We start from the raw sequence: 12,753 nt of genomic DNA on the forward strand, positions 1-12,753 counted from the left end.
CCCTCTCTCTCTCTCTCCCTCTCCCTCTCCCTCTCTCTCCCTTTCGGACCAGTTCACCAAATATCCGATCCCTCTTGAACCAGTTAAGCAGATAAATTTTTTAATCGCCACGCAGTAATTAGGCCATTGATACAAGCTGGTTCATTTTCAAATATATCTTTTTAGTAAGAGTTTTACGGCACCTGCAACACAATAAGGTCATAATATAAGTGCCGAAGATTAGAGGTGTTACAAGAGAGTAACAAACACAAAAAAGAAGGAGGGGAGATCAGGACGATAGATGTTTGATAGGAAAGAAGGAGCAAACCACATCAGAGCACCCGCCAACCACCCACTATCGGGTGTCTCGGTCATTCTGCTGGGATGTAATATCCTTCTCAACACATGTTGGCCCCGACAGGCTAGTTCGGAGACAGCTTTCGAAATGATCTCCATTGTGTCGATGGAGGCGCATTTAACACCTGCATTTATCTATAGACAGAGAGAGAGACGGGAGAGAGAGAGAGAGAGAGAGAGAGAGAGAGAGAGAGAGAGAGAGAGAGAGAGAGAGAGAGAGAGAGAGAGAGAGAGAGAGAGAGAATGATGTCTGCCTTGTGCTTTTTCTATTTTCTTTCTCCCTCAAACTATTCTTGGCCTTTCGCTGTTTCTCTCATCCGTGGGATTCCATTTAATCCTTTCTGGTTATTCATGCACTTAGCATTGCTTTTCTTAATCTGTGTCTAATCCATCATTTTATCTAAAGTGTTATTTCTTGTTGTAACCTCCCAGAAAGCTGACATCTTTCACTAAAACCACTTTGGCCAGCTTCTTCATTCTAAGACGCCATTTCAGTTCTATGAAATATCAGCAACTTTGCAGCCTGTAAGGTGCAAGCTGCTAACAATTTGTCAAGACCTGCCCCTGTCACTCCATGGGACTGAGTTGAAAGGTAGAAATCCCATTATTGGATAAAAAGCAAGGGCAACAACCAAGTAAATAAAATTAAATCCGCATCAACCAGCAATTTAATTCCCCTTGCTTCTCCTGAGAAAAACACTGATACATGATACCAAAAGCTCTGGAGTCAGAAAGACCCTGGTATTGTATAATATCTCATGAAGTCAGGCTTTCCAACTAGCAGCAGACAGACATTTCTTCCTTCCCACACGGCATACTAATGGTAGACTGTAATGTTAGTCTACACACACGACTGTAAAACTTGAGAGACGAACACACACGACAGCAAGCATTCTAATAATGAGCCCGGGTGTAGTGTCTGACTTTTTATGTAGATCCCCGAAGTGAGTAACATTAACCAAGAGCCCATGGCATACAGGGCGCTTACGTCCCGTGAGTAAAAAGAGTAAGGTACAATACGGTGACTACCGTGACAGACCACAAAAAAAGGGATATTTTCTGGAAAACACAGTCCACTCCATAATCTTAAAATGAGAATTATGAGAATAATCTATTATTATCTAACTCACACACCAGTAAAAGTCATAACAAACATAAAACAAAGAACCTTAAGAATGATTCCAAGGGAGTGAACAAGGGGAGGAGGAGGAGACAGGAGTGGGAGGAGGAGGAGACAGGAGTGGGAGGAGGAGGAGACAGGAGTGGGAGGAGGAGGAGACAGGAGTGGGAGGAGCTTACAGGATCTGGCACTTGGGAAACCTGGGCGATTGGACGTCCAATCCTGGCAATGTTCCGTGTTGGTGGTGGGCCAGATTGTCCGTCTACCACGCCACTCCGTCCAGTCTGGCGAGAGCCGATGCTGGTAAATGTCGCGTTCCGCTGTAAGGAGAGCTCCTCAGGAAGGGGCAGGCTGTTGCGGCCCGCCATGGCTGGAGCGGTCATGGGCTTGGACTGAGGGTGCTGGAGATCGGAGAAGGACACGACGTGGTCACTGCGGAACTGGTCAAGACCTTCATCAATGGCTTGTAAAGAACTCTGCTCTCTTGACATGAAGTATGGCGCATCAGACAGGTACTTGGGTGTTTGGAGCTCTGTGTAAGAAAACAAAGAAAGTAGGAAATTAGAAAACAAATTGACTGTTTTTAGTTTAGTAGAGGTTTCATGGCGCTCGCAACTGCATACGGTCATATGAGCGGCAGAAGATTAGAGTTGTTACAAGAGAGTATCAAACACAACAAAGAAGGAGGGGAGATAAAGACGATAGATGTTTGATAGGAAAGAAGAAGCAGACCACACCAGAGCACCCGCCAACCATCCACACAAATTGACTGTAAACATTTATTTGGCAGCATACTGTGTATACACAATATTTCCATACATACAGTTGAGTTTGTTTAAGACGGAATGGCAAGGGAAAATAATTTCATCAAAGACATTTTCATTTTCTGTCTTGGTCAGAGGAAATTAGGGGGAGAGGAGTTCCCGAAGGCCAGCCAGTTCACAGTGGGATCAATGGTTGCCTGTCCAGTTGGCAAGCACTGCTCTAAACTTCCCGCCTCTCAAGTGCTATCCCAGCCTTTGATAAAGGCTTGTGTCAGACTTACTTATCCATTGCCACCAGTGCTTGCATTTCATTGGATCACTGTTTGACCAATCAAAAACAGAAATGATTGAACATCTCCTTTGTTTTCACCCGTAGCCCCACTCACCAATGTAATAAGCATAATCAGCCAATGCCACCTCTGCCCTGCATCTAACACTGATTTGAGGAACTTTTTTTCTCAGCAGGCAGTACGATCTGGGTTGGCAGGCAGTGGTCAAATGAATTTCACACCTCTGGCTACCCAGGACAGTTTTCATGCAGGAGCATCACTCAAGCACTTTCACAAGTGGTCATGACACTTCAAACTTTTACCACTCTGATCATATTGCAATAATGGACAACGAACAAGACATTGGAGAAAAGAATTCCAACATGTAAAATGCGAAGTCTTAGAAAAGCTGTAAACAAGACCAGGTGAGACAACATTAGAAACTCAGTAATCAGAGAAATAGTGGGCACAAATGATGTCATGCATCACATCCAACACCAAAGAATCAAATGGTTCGGACATTTCATGCGATTACCAACACAACATCCAGCACAACGTGCCTACATAAAAAAATTCGATGGCAACAAGGCTAGACGGCGACCGAGAAAGACCTGGATGGATGGAGTCAGCGAAACATTAACAACTCACGGCATCCCCCTGACCCAAGCTCTCCAGCTTGTGGCAGAGAGACGTCTGTTTCTTCCCGCGACACCCAAAAGGGTATAAGCGGCAGATAAAAGTAAGTAAATAAAGTAAGATAATTTTGCACAGCTTAAAGCTTACATGAAAAGAGTAACAGCTACCCATCACACAGCATCCTTCCTCTCCTTCTTCGCCTGGCGGCGTGATGTAAAGGTTAGCATTGATGAAACTAAACTTGGGAATTTAGTTTCAAATCAGGGCTCAGTGAGAAAAACATTTTCTATCTTTGACAGGAGAAAACCCTCCTGAAGTTTCTGTCTTAGACAGGTGTATTATAGGGGAGTTTATCAAGGGGGGAGAGGGGATATTCAATTATGACAGGCTTATGTCTCCGACAAGTTTCCGTTACAGCAGATTTGACTGTGTGTGTGCACATCTATATATTCATATACATATAAATTCATTTATTTATCTCCCTGCAATGTGGTTGCTTATTATTAGTTGACATTGTCAATTTACACAAACTAAGGTCTTCATTTGACTCTTTTCCCTTCAAGAAATTCCTTCTGGGCAGTATTGGGATGCATTGGGAATACCCACTAGCAAAGTGCATAGAAGCCTCATCCTTAGATCTCTATCTTGTGGGTCAAGTAGTAATCTAGTGATATCTAGAAATCTGTTACAATTGTCTAATAGCCAAGTGGCGATATTTGCAGGTTATTCTAAAGACGGTGTACTATAAACTGGTGTTCAGAGCAGCGAGTGGGATACAGCATCCCACCAGACTGACAGAGATGCTTTGATAACATAACCTCCATATGCAAAAACGTCTTCAGCGTGCCACTGCAAAGAGACAAACCATTGCACCATAGATGGTGTGAGACCCAAAAGAGCATTAGACTGACATACCAAAGTCCATATCAGATGAAATTTGTGAGGTGCGCCCCCTGCTGGAGACGGGCAGCTTGCACACATGGAGGGACATGCCCACGATGGGGTCAGGGGTCATTGTGCTGGCCAGGGAGCCCGGGCGAGACGTGTCCACGCTGCGCAGATCTTGGACTGACGACACAGATAAGATAGTTTTAGTAAGAGTTTTACGGCACTTGCAACACAATAAGGTCATATAAGTGCTGAAGATTAGAGGTGTTACACGAGAGTAACAAACATAAAAAAGAAGGAGAGATCAGGACGATAGATGTTTGATAGGAAAGAAGGAGCAAACCACACCAGAGTACCACCAACCACCCACAGAGATAAGATAAAGGATATACATACATCTTAAGCATTGCTAGATTTGGTCGTCCAGTGATCTAATAAAACTTTACATCCACTATTTATTTTCTCATTTATGTAACCTTTCTTTCACTAATTTAATCATTAAATAGAAAGTGGTTGATGGAGGGGCGCAACTGCAAGGTCCTACTTCTTTACTTTCCCTGTTTTAATTCTGTTTATTTGTCTTGCTCTTTCTAAGTGTCATTAAAAGACTGCTACCATGTCAATGTTCTTCTTTTCATTAAAAAGAACCCAACAAAATACATCATTCAACAACTGCTCTTGAAATGAACTGAAACTGGGATCACCACTGTCAAGTAGTGCCATGGAGAACTCCAACGAAAAAAAAAAGTCAAACAAATGGGAGATCACTGGGCTATGTCCCTGAGCAAGACACCTTTACCAAAATTTAACCAGCTTCACTAAAGCGAGCAACAATGTTGAACCAGCACAAAGCATCACAAACTATCTAATAATCAAATTCATTAGCAGCAGGACCTTGAGGAGGAATCTCCAATATTGGTTGAGGTAGGGGGAAGGGGGGAGGGGGTATGAACCAGTCCAGAGCCGTACCTTGTTCTCACTGCTTCCACCAATCAAAGGTAAAATCCTGCATTCTGGTAATCACACTAATTATGCAAACAGCAACGCCACTTTACAGATCACTTTTGTATTTTGGGCACAAAGGGACAAAAATATCACAGTAAGTACTGCTTCATCAGTTCAGACGACAGTGTACTTGCTCTGTTAGTCTACATTACATGTTCTGTGAAAAGGGCACATGCGTAGAATTGGGCCAAAGCATGCCAGAAAATGTTGGTGTTGATGTGAGAAAGAATGATCAAATGCCAAGTGCTCTCCTAATTTGTCTAATTGTGCCTCTTTTGGACATTCTATATTTCCTCCTATGCTTTCTCTTTCATCTTGAGAATGACCTTAATTTTTCCAGTTTCCTTGTGCCAGAGTTGCTCTCCACATAAGTCATGTACCTAGAGCAGGCATCATTGTACCTTAGTTGACGTCAAACGTTTTTCCTCCTTCCATATACACACAAATACAGACACCACTACATACTACACTAGATATACAATTAAAACTCAAGTCGATTTATGCACTACTACATTTCCTTCAAACAGTACCTGAAGCAGTCATGTAAATGAGTTTTCCTAGGAACAAATTTTAAGCTTTTGTACGAGTAATATTTTCTACCGGACACAATAAGGCACCATAGATTTCCAGAGTCTAAACACTTACCTTGAGGTCAAAGAAGAGAAGAAGGAAGAGGTTAAAAAAACAAGGCAGAGACATTACACTAGAGAAAATATGACAACATGCACATCACAGTATACGGTTGCTTTTAAGGACAAGCGGGCTAACCCAGATTTCGGGGGTTTCTAGAAATCTTGACCTACACCAAAAGAGGGCATTGCCTTACCTATAAAAGAAGTTTGGTTTCATTGGTGTGTATATTTGTTTGGATATAGAGAAAACTCTCCTTGTCTTTAAAAGAAACTGAACAAGGGGCAACGACTTTACCTTCGATTTTCTTAAAACAACATTTTTCGGGATAGCCCCTTTGTGCTCAAAAGCGACCGTATATTTTTAGGCATAATTCTACAAAGTTGGGCTTGTACCTCCTGCCGCTAGACAGAGGGTCGCTTTCTGACCAAACATTCCTCTAAGCCGGGAGGGGGGAGGGGAGGGAAGAGAGAGACAGGGGCTAAGGAAAAAACTCCACAACACATTTTACTCTACTTTGTGTAAAGGGAAGCACATTGACCCAATAACAGCCGTTTAGTACTGGGAAAAAGCAAAGAAGACAGAAACAATAAAAGGAAAGTAAAGAAGCAGGACTCAACAGCTACGCCCACCAACCAACCACGCACTCACTAAACATTATAATAACACAGGTTTTGTAAATTGTTAATATCCACACAATAAAGAAAATTCATGAGTCAGCTGCTTTGACATCGCCCATTTTGCTGAGACCAGGACATGTTGGATGTACTCCAACAGAAAGACCAATATATTCTTTAAAAAAATAACATCTTTTAAGTTTGTAAAACTATTCTTCCAAGATCCTACAACAAACTAAAACAAATATATAATGAGGTATGAAATAACAGCGACATCAGTGCTAGCAGGTACAATTTTAAAATAAAATTGAAACAATTATATAATATACAAGCCTATGAACTAGGCCAACATGGCGTGAAGCCTAAGCTTAAATATTTCTACAAAAATATAAAATAAATCGACTTTTCAACTCACATCTCCGTCTCCGTACTGGAGGTGAAGTTTCTAATATGTATGCATACAAATAATTTAGTGTTAAGTGAGGAGAAGCAAAATGAAATAAAGTCTAACATGACATTGAAAAGAGTATGCTTCTGAAAGTGTTAGAATGAGAAAAACATTGTAGGAGACACTGGTTTTCAACATGCAACACATGCCAACCAAAACAGAGTCAGAGAGAAAGAAAGGAGGAGAGATAGACACAGAGAGAGAAAGAAAGAGAGAGAGACAGAGAGAAAAAGAGGGAGAATGAAGGAGTGAGGATTAATAAAGAAAGAAAGAGGGAGAGAGAGAGAGAGAGAGAGAGAGAGAGAGAGAGAGAGAGAGAGAGAGAGAGAGAGAGAGAGAGAGAGAGAGAGAGAGAGAGAGAGAGATTGTAGAAAAAGAACCTTCACTGATACATTAGACTACCAGAAGTTACACAATCATCGTGAAATGTAAATTTATGGTTGTTCATTCAGGAAAACACATCAGACACCATATGAAAGAAAGAAAAGAAAAGAAAAGCAACATTGCCATCAAAAGAAGCATTCTTAATTTTGTTTGAACCAGCTTTACGGGTTGATCAAAAAAGTTTATAATTACTCATTTTTCTTTCGTCAGTAATGATGAGATAAAAGAGGGCAAGATACTATTATGTAAAAATTGCAGAAAAAAAGAAGAGAATATAAATCAAATAAGAGTTGAACCTGTCAAAGATGGCCACCATAATTATCGAGGAGAAAAGTTATCGTCTTAGACAGGAGGTCTATTAAGACAATGTATATAATGAAGAAAAACCGAATGAGGGAGGTGGGAAGTGAATGTTTGTACAGGTGATTGTCTTGGACAGGTGGTCGTAAAGACAAGCTGTGCTGTTTTGCAAAAAACCGAAGAGAAAAAGTTAAGTAATAAAAAGAAAAAAAATCCGCAAAGCACAGAGCAATTTAAAAAAAGAAGAAAGAAACAGTAAAAACAAAAGATGTGTCGAAAAGACAAAATGGTAAAAAAATGTTTTATGTGCGTCCACAAACTGAGCGTTAAATAAACTCACTCACTTTTTTGCATAAAATTTCTTGGACTTCTGGTTTTCCTGGCTTGATGTTCTAATTCGAATAAAATCTGTCCACTCCGACGTGAAGTCTTTTTAGCACTGGGTTGCGGTGTAGGAATTGACGGAGGTGTGCGGAGAGGGGGAGCTCGTCTCATGGCCTCATTGTACCTGCGGCTGAAGGCCAGCATCTGTGTGTTAGCGCTTTGTGAGCGGCTGGGCATACGACCAGCGGACCTCTCCACCTGGAAGAATCATTTTTCGTAAATGTTTTATGCCTCAATTGGTACAATTTAGAGCAGTGCTTGTCAACCTTTTTATAGTCAGCTCCAACTTTTACCAACTATAAAATGGCAAAAGTTTTTGTTATTGTTTTATTAAGAGTTTTATCGCACTTGCAAAACAATAAGGTCATATAAGTGCCGAAGATTAGAGGAGTTACAAGAGAGTAACAAACACAAAAAAGAAAAAGGAGAGATAAGGACGATAGATGTTTGATAGGAAAGAAAGAGCAAACCACACCGGAGCACCCGTGTGCCGCCAACCTACTTAATTTTACGTATTTCCAAGCAGGGCATGAAGTAATATTTTTCACTGATCCCAGTGCCCCTTCAAAATTACCTACTCACCCACATGTGAGCGATATCACTCAGGCTAGCAAGCACTGATCTCAATCATTTCAAAGATAACCCAGGCACCCCAACAGTCTGAGATATGAAAAAAAATGACTTCCCCCCCACAGGAATTGAACTAAAACCTCTCACAAAGACAACAGTAAAGAGCTATACTATTACCCCAGATACGTCCGCTACCCAGATGGTGGTCAGTTGAACATACCAATTTTTAGTATTTATTACATATATCTACTTGTGACATTAGCACTTTGCCCCCCATGAGATGCAGAATAGGAAGATACCCACATTTTTTTTCTTACATATTTCATATCAATATTTACCAGAAGCATGCTCTAGATCTTTACCTTTGAGAAAATTCCTATTACAAGTATATCAACAGTAATAACTTATAATAGTTGAATAGCGTAATTTTTGGAAAAATGTCACTTCACTGACCCTAGTGGACATAATGGCAGATCTACACTCAGGACAAGACTGCTCAGGAATCAGCTGGACATCACTAAAGTGGTCAGTCTTCTTGGATTCTTCCGGATCCTGTGAGAGAAAGATTTGAAATCTGGGATTATTTGGCACTTACAGGAGAGCTTTGAGAAATGAGAGGGAGGGAGGGAGGCTCGGAACAGAACCACAAGCTTGGAGAGTTGTTTTTTTAAAGTAAGAGGATCATAACTATGTTCTAAGATAAGATCATTATAGGAGGAGGAGAAAGAGGAGGAGGTGGAGGAGGAGGGGGAGGAGGAGGAGGAGGAGGAGGAGGAGGAGGAGGAGGAGGAGGAGGAGGAGGAATAGAAGAAGAAGAAGAAGAAAAAAAGAAGAAGAAGAAGAAGAAGAAGAAGAAGAAGAAGAAGAAGAAGAAGAAGAAGAAGAAGAAGAAGAAGAAGAAGAAGAAGAAGAAGAAGAAGAAGAAGAAGAAGAAGAAGAAGAAAAAGAAGAAGAGGAGGAAGAGGACAAAGAGGAGGAGGAGGAGGAGGAGGAGGAGTAGGAGGAGAAGGAGAAGAGGAGGAGATGAATGGGGAAGCAAAGCAAGTTAGATGTAGCACGAGTATGTTCAAAACAGGTGAGAAAATGTTACTCTTATGATGTACAAAAGGTAGAAAAGGGTTATATCTTGTACTTGAAGACAATAATGACCACATTTTATGTATTGCTCTAGTCACCCGTGAGACTTCACATCCAGACTAGGGATACAATACTCATATTGAAATAAGTGCATTTGAATGAACTTGCAGACCTAATCAATTTTTCAGAATGTTTGTGAATCAAAAGTGAACATTTTTGTTTGAGAGTAAAGGCACATGTTTTTTTAAAACGATTAACAGAAGGCGCTACAAAAACTGGGCTATTTCTTAAATTTGCCAAATGACCAACGTTTGCTGCTATAACTGTCGTCGGTGTAATTGAGTGTAACAGATAGGTATTTGAACGGACAAACCATCATTTCTGGGAAACCAAGTGGAATGTTATGTGAAGGTTGCTTTTCTTTTACAATATTTTTACAGATTACGCAAATTGTCTCATTTCGTAAGGTAAGATCACACAATTTGTCCAAGACTACATTGTGTACATACATGAAACTCCTCCTCTAGAGAAAACTGCCATGGCTCTGATTGGCTGAGTTGTTGTAAAGGGATGGCCCGCAGATGAGCCGGTGTGGGAGACCTCCCTCCAGGAACTACTGCTGATGACACTTCAATATGCGAATCTGGGTGGTCCCCCTGGCTTTTGGGCCGAGCTTGTAGTTGACTGACAAAACCTTGGTCAGGCCGATGATCCTGGGGACAGCATTATTATGTACAGGAGTGATATAGTGTATCATATTATGATGCTGCTGATTTGCGTTATGTACACATTGCATTTACCATGTTGTTGGTGTTGTTACCGATCCAGTAACAGCTGGGCTTTTGCCCTTCTGTCCAATGCCATGTAGTGATAAGTGCAGGTTTGTTGCAGTTGCTGTAATGTTCTGCATTTACCATAGAAACCAAATTTCTCAATGAGGATTAACAAAGTAGTATTTTACATCATTTATCATTTATCTTTTTATATCAAGCAGAACTTTTAACCCAACAGGATTGACCCTCTGACCTCCATCGCTGTGCCTGAATGACAGGTATCTGACCACCCTTATGAAAATGTTGACAATGGGTTTGTTTTTTTCATAACCCAGTACTTGTTGATATCACAGCAACTTTCTTCACTTTGATACAAGACACGAACAAACACTCTTCAAGGCAACTGAGCGGAAAGAGAAAATCTCCACATAAAAGCTCTATGTGCTTTACAATCCATTTTATTACTTAAACAGACACTAGAACATTCAGAAATGTTTTTGGCTCCCCAGGAAATACACAAGGCAAGCAGCTGACTAAGCGCTCAAGCATTAACAAATGGACAAGATCTTTCATTGTCTATAACTGGATACCCATTCCTACTTGATTGAAGAGGAGAAATCGTGTAAAGAGCCTTTCCCAAGGACACATCATCAGGCCCCTGATAGGAATCAAACCCACGACCTAAAGGTTGCGTTTCGGAGAACCTAACCACCGGGCCAATGAGGCCAAAGAAAAAGAGCATGACTAACCCCTGCAGTGGGTGAAGGTGAAAGTTCACTGCGTAGACACTGCTCCTCTCTCACGGCAGCATTGAGAGCCTCTTCGTCAAAGTCTGAGTGGGGGACATGGATCTCAGCGGGGAGAACGCTTGAGGGCACCCCACTCTCGTGTGATGGTTGCTGGTTCGGATCTCTTGAAAGGGAAGGAAACATTATGTTTTTATAAATAAATAATTCATTAAGAAATTGTTGTCTTGCATATAGCTTAATACCAACTACACCTTGCCCACCCCCTGGGGCGGTGCTACTGACTGAACTGTCTTTAGGCCATTCCCAAAGGGGGGACATTAACATCTTGAGTTCTTATGCACAGTGGAATTGTAATTGTAAATGGGCTGGTTCATCAATATCATGCTCATAATTGTGCCTGAACTGCAACAGGGAACTGCTGATTTTTCTTTCTCAATCCTTACTATCGTCATTTTCCTATACTTCTTTTGTATGTTAGTCACACTCTTGTGACCTGCTGTTTCTGGGGTGCCTTGATAGACGAAGCAAATTTTGTGTTGTTGAAGCTTGAGAGGTGAGGTGAGCAGAGTAAGTCCAATTCCCTGTAAGGACTTCTCTGTTGACATCCACCCCTTGGCGCTCATATGACCATATGCAATTGCGAGCACCGTAAAACCTCTATTAAAACGAAAAAAACACCTTGCCTTCAGGTTTGAATAAAAAAACAGGGAAGAAAGAGGGAGAGAAGACCATATGAAAGCGCTCATACCCAGTACGCATTGCAAAAAGTTTTGACAAACCTTCATTAAGTACGCTCGGAATATTTGAGGGCAGCCAAGTCTACGTTTTCATGGTCATCCTTTGTGCAGCATCGTGAAATCTGGTGCTCATCAAAATATCGAACTTGAAGAAACCAAAATTTTTTTCGCCCCTGTTGGGCAATTTTTATCATCTTATGGGGCTCAATCTGGGAAGTACTAAGATTTAGTATTGGGTCCTTGGGGCTCAGTACTTTTTATTTCTATTTAGAACACATTTTGGTATGGGTTTTACGGAGAAAAAAAACTAAACCATTGATCAAAGGCCCACAAAATGTAAATTTGCTGTTTCCAGGGTTTGGCGGCCATTTTCTTCCTGTTTTCACATCTGACATGAGGTGACCTAGCTTCCTTCACTTGCGGAAATATTGGCTTCAGTTCAAGATAAATGACAGTATTTTTTGGGGGCATAAAAATCAAGGCAAATAAACACACTTTAAAACAATACCCACAACTCTACATGCTCAAAAATTGAAGAGCACGCGATTCCACCATGTCGTATCACAAAAGTGTATATTATGTTTGATGAAAACAACCAAACAGAAGCTATACTATGCATTGCAGGACCAGGTGTTTTGTTTGCGCATGGAACGTGATAGGCCTTAACGAATTTCCAGGTTAAGTTTGATGTAACATTTGATGTAGAGTATAGGCCTACATGTCAGGACCATACCTCACATTATCAAACCACAGCAAATACAGATTTGACAAATCCTTTCGCAATGGGCACTTATATTTAAAGCGACCATCTGCAAAGAACAGTACATGCATTTTTTACAAACTTTTAAAGGGACACAAACAGATATCTCTTACAAGTCCTCCAACAAAAATTAAGGAAATAGAAACAGAAGCATATGGACATGTAAAAATGTAAGAAAAGGGCAAGGCTATTGGGCATAAACAGCAGGGAGAGATAGAGATAGACAGAGAGAGAGAGAGAGAGAGAGAGAGAGAGGGGAGGGGTGATAGAGAGAGAGAGAGAGAGACATAGAGGGGGGAGGGGGTG

General features: G+C 41.1%; 1 protein-coding gene across 1 annotated transcript in view; it reads right to left on the reverse strand.

Annotated features, from left to right (window-relative positions):
- The window catches only part of LOC101855375, a gene marked incomplete in the record, with an annotated part of 62,884 nt that overhangs the window by 9,577 nt on the left and 40,554 nt on the right, over positions 1 to 12,753 (reverse strand). Inside the window, 6 exon segments of the mRNA XM_035972545.1 lie at positions 1,636 to 1,988; positions 4,041 to 4,193; positions 7,742 to 7,979; positions 8,805 to 8,903; positions 9,938 to 10,141; positions 10,951 to 11,113. Coding sequence (XP_035828438.1) covers positions 1,636 to 1,988; positions 4,041 to 4,193; positions 7,742 to 7,979; positions 8,805 to 8,903; positions 9,938 to 10,141; positions 10,951 to 11,113 — 1,210 coding nt within the window.

This window comes from Aplysia californica, unplaced genomic scaffold, assembly GCF_000002075.1.
Source record: "Aplysia californica isolate F4 #8 unplaced genomic scaffold, AplCal3.0 scaffold00735, whole genome shotgun sequence".
NCBI classification, from domain to species: domain Eukaryota; kingdom Metazoa; phylum Mollusca; class Gastropoda; order Aplysiida; family Aplysiidae; genus Aplysia; species Aplysia californica.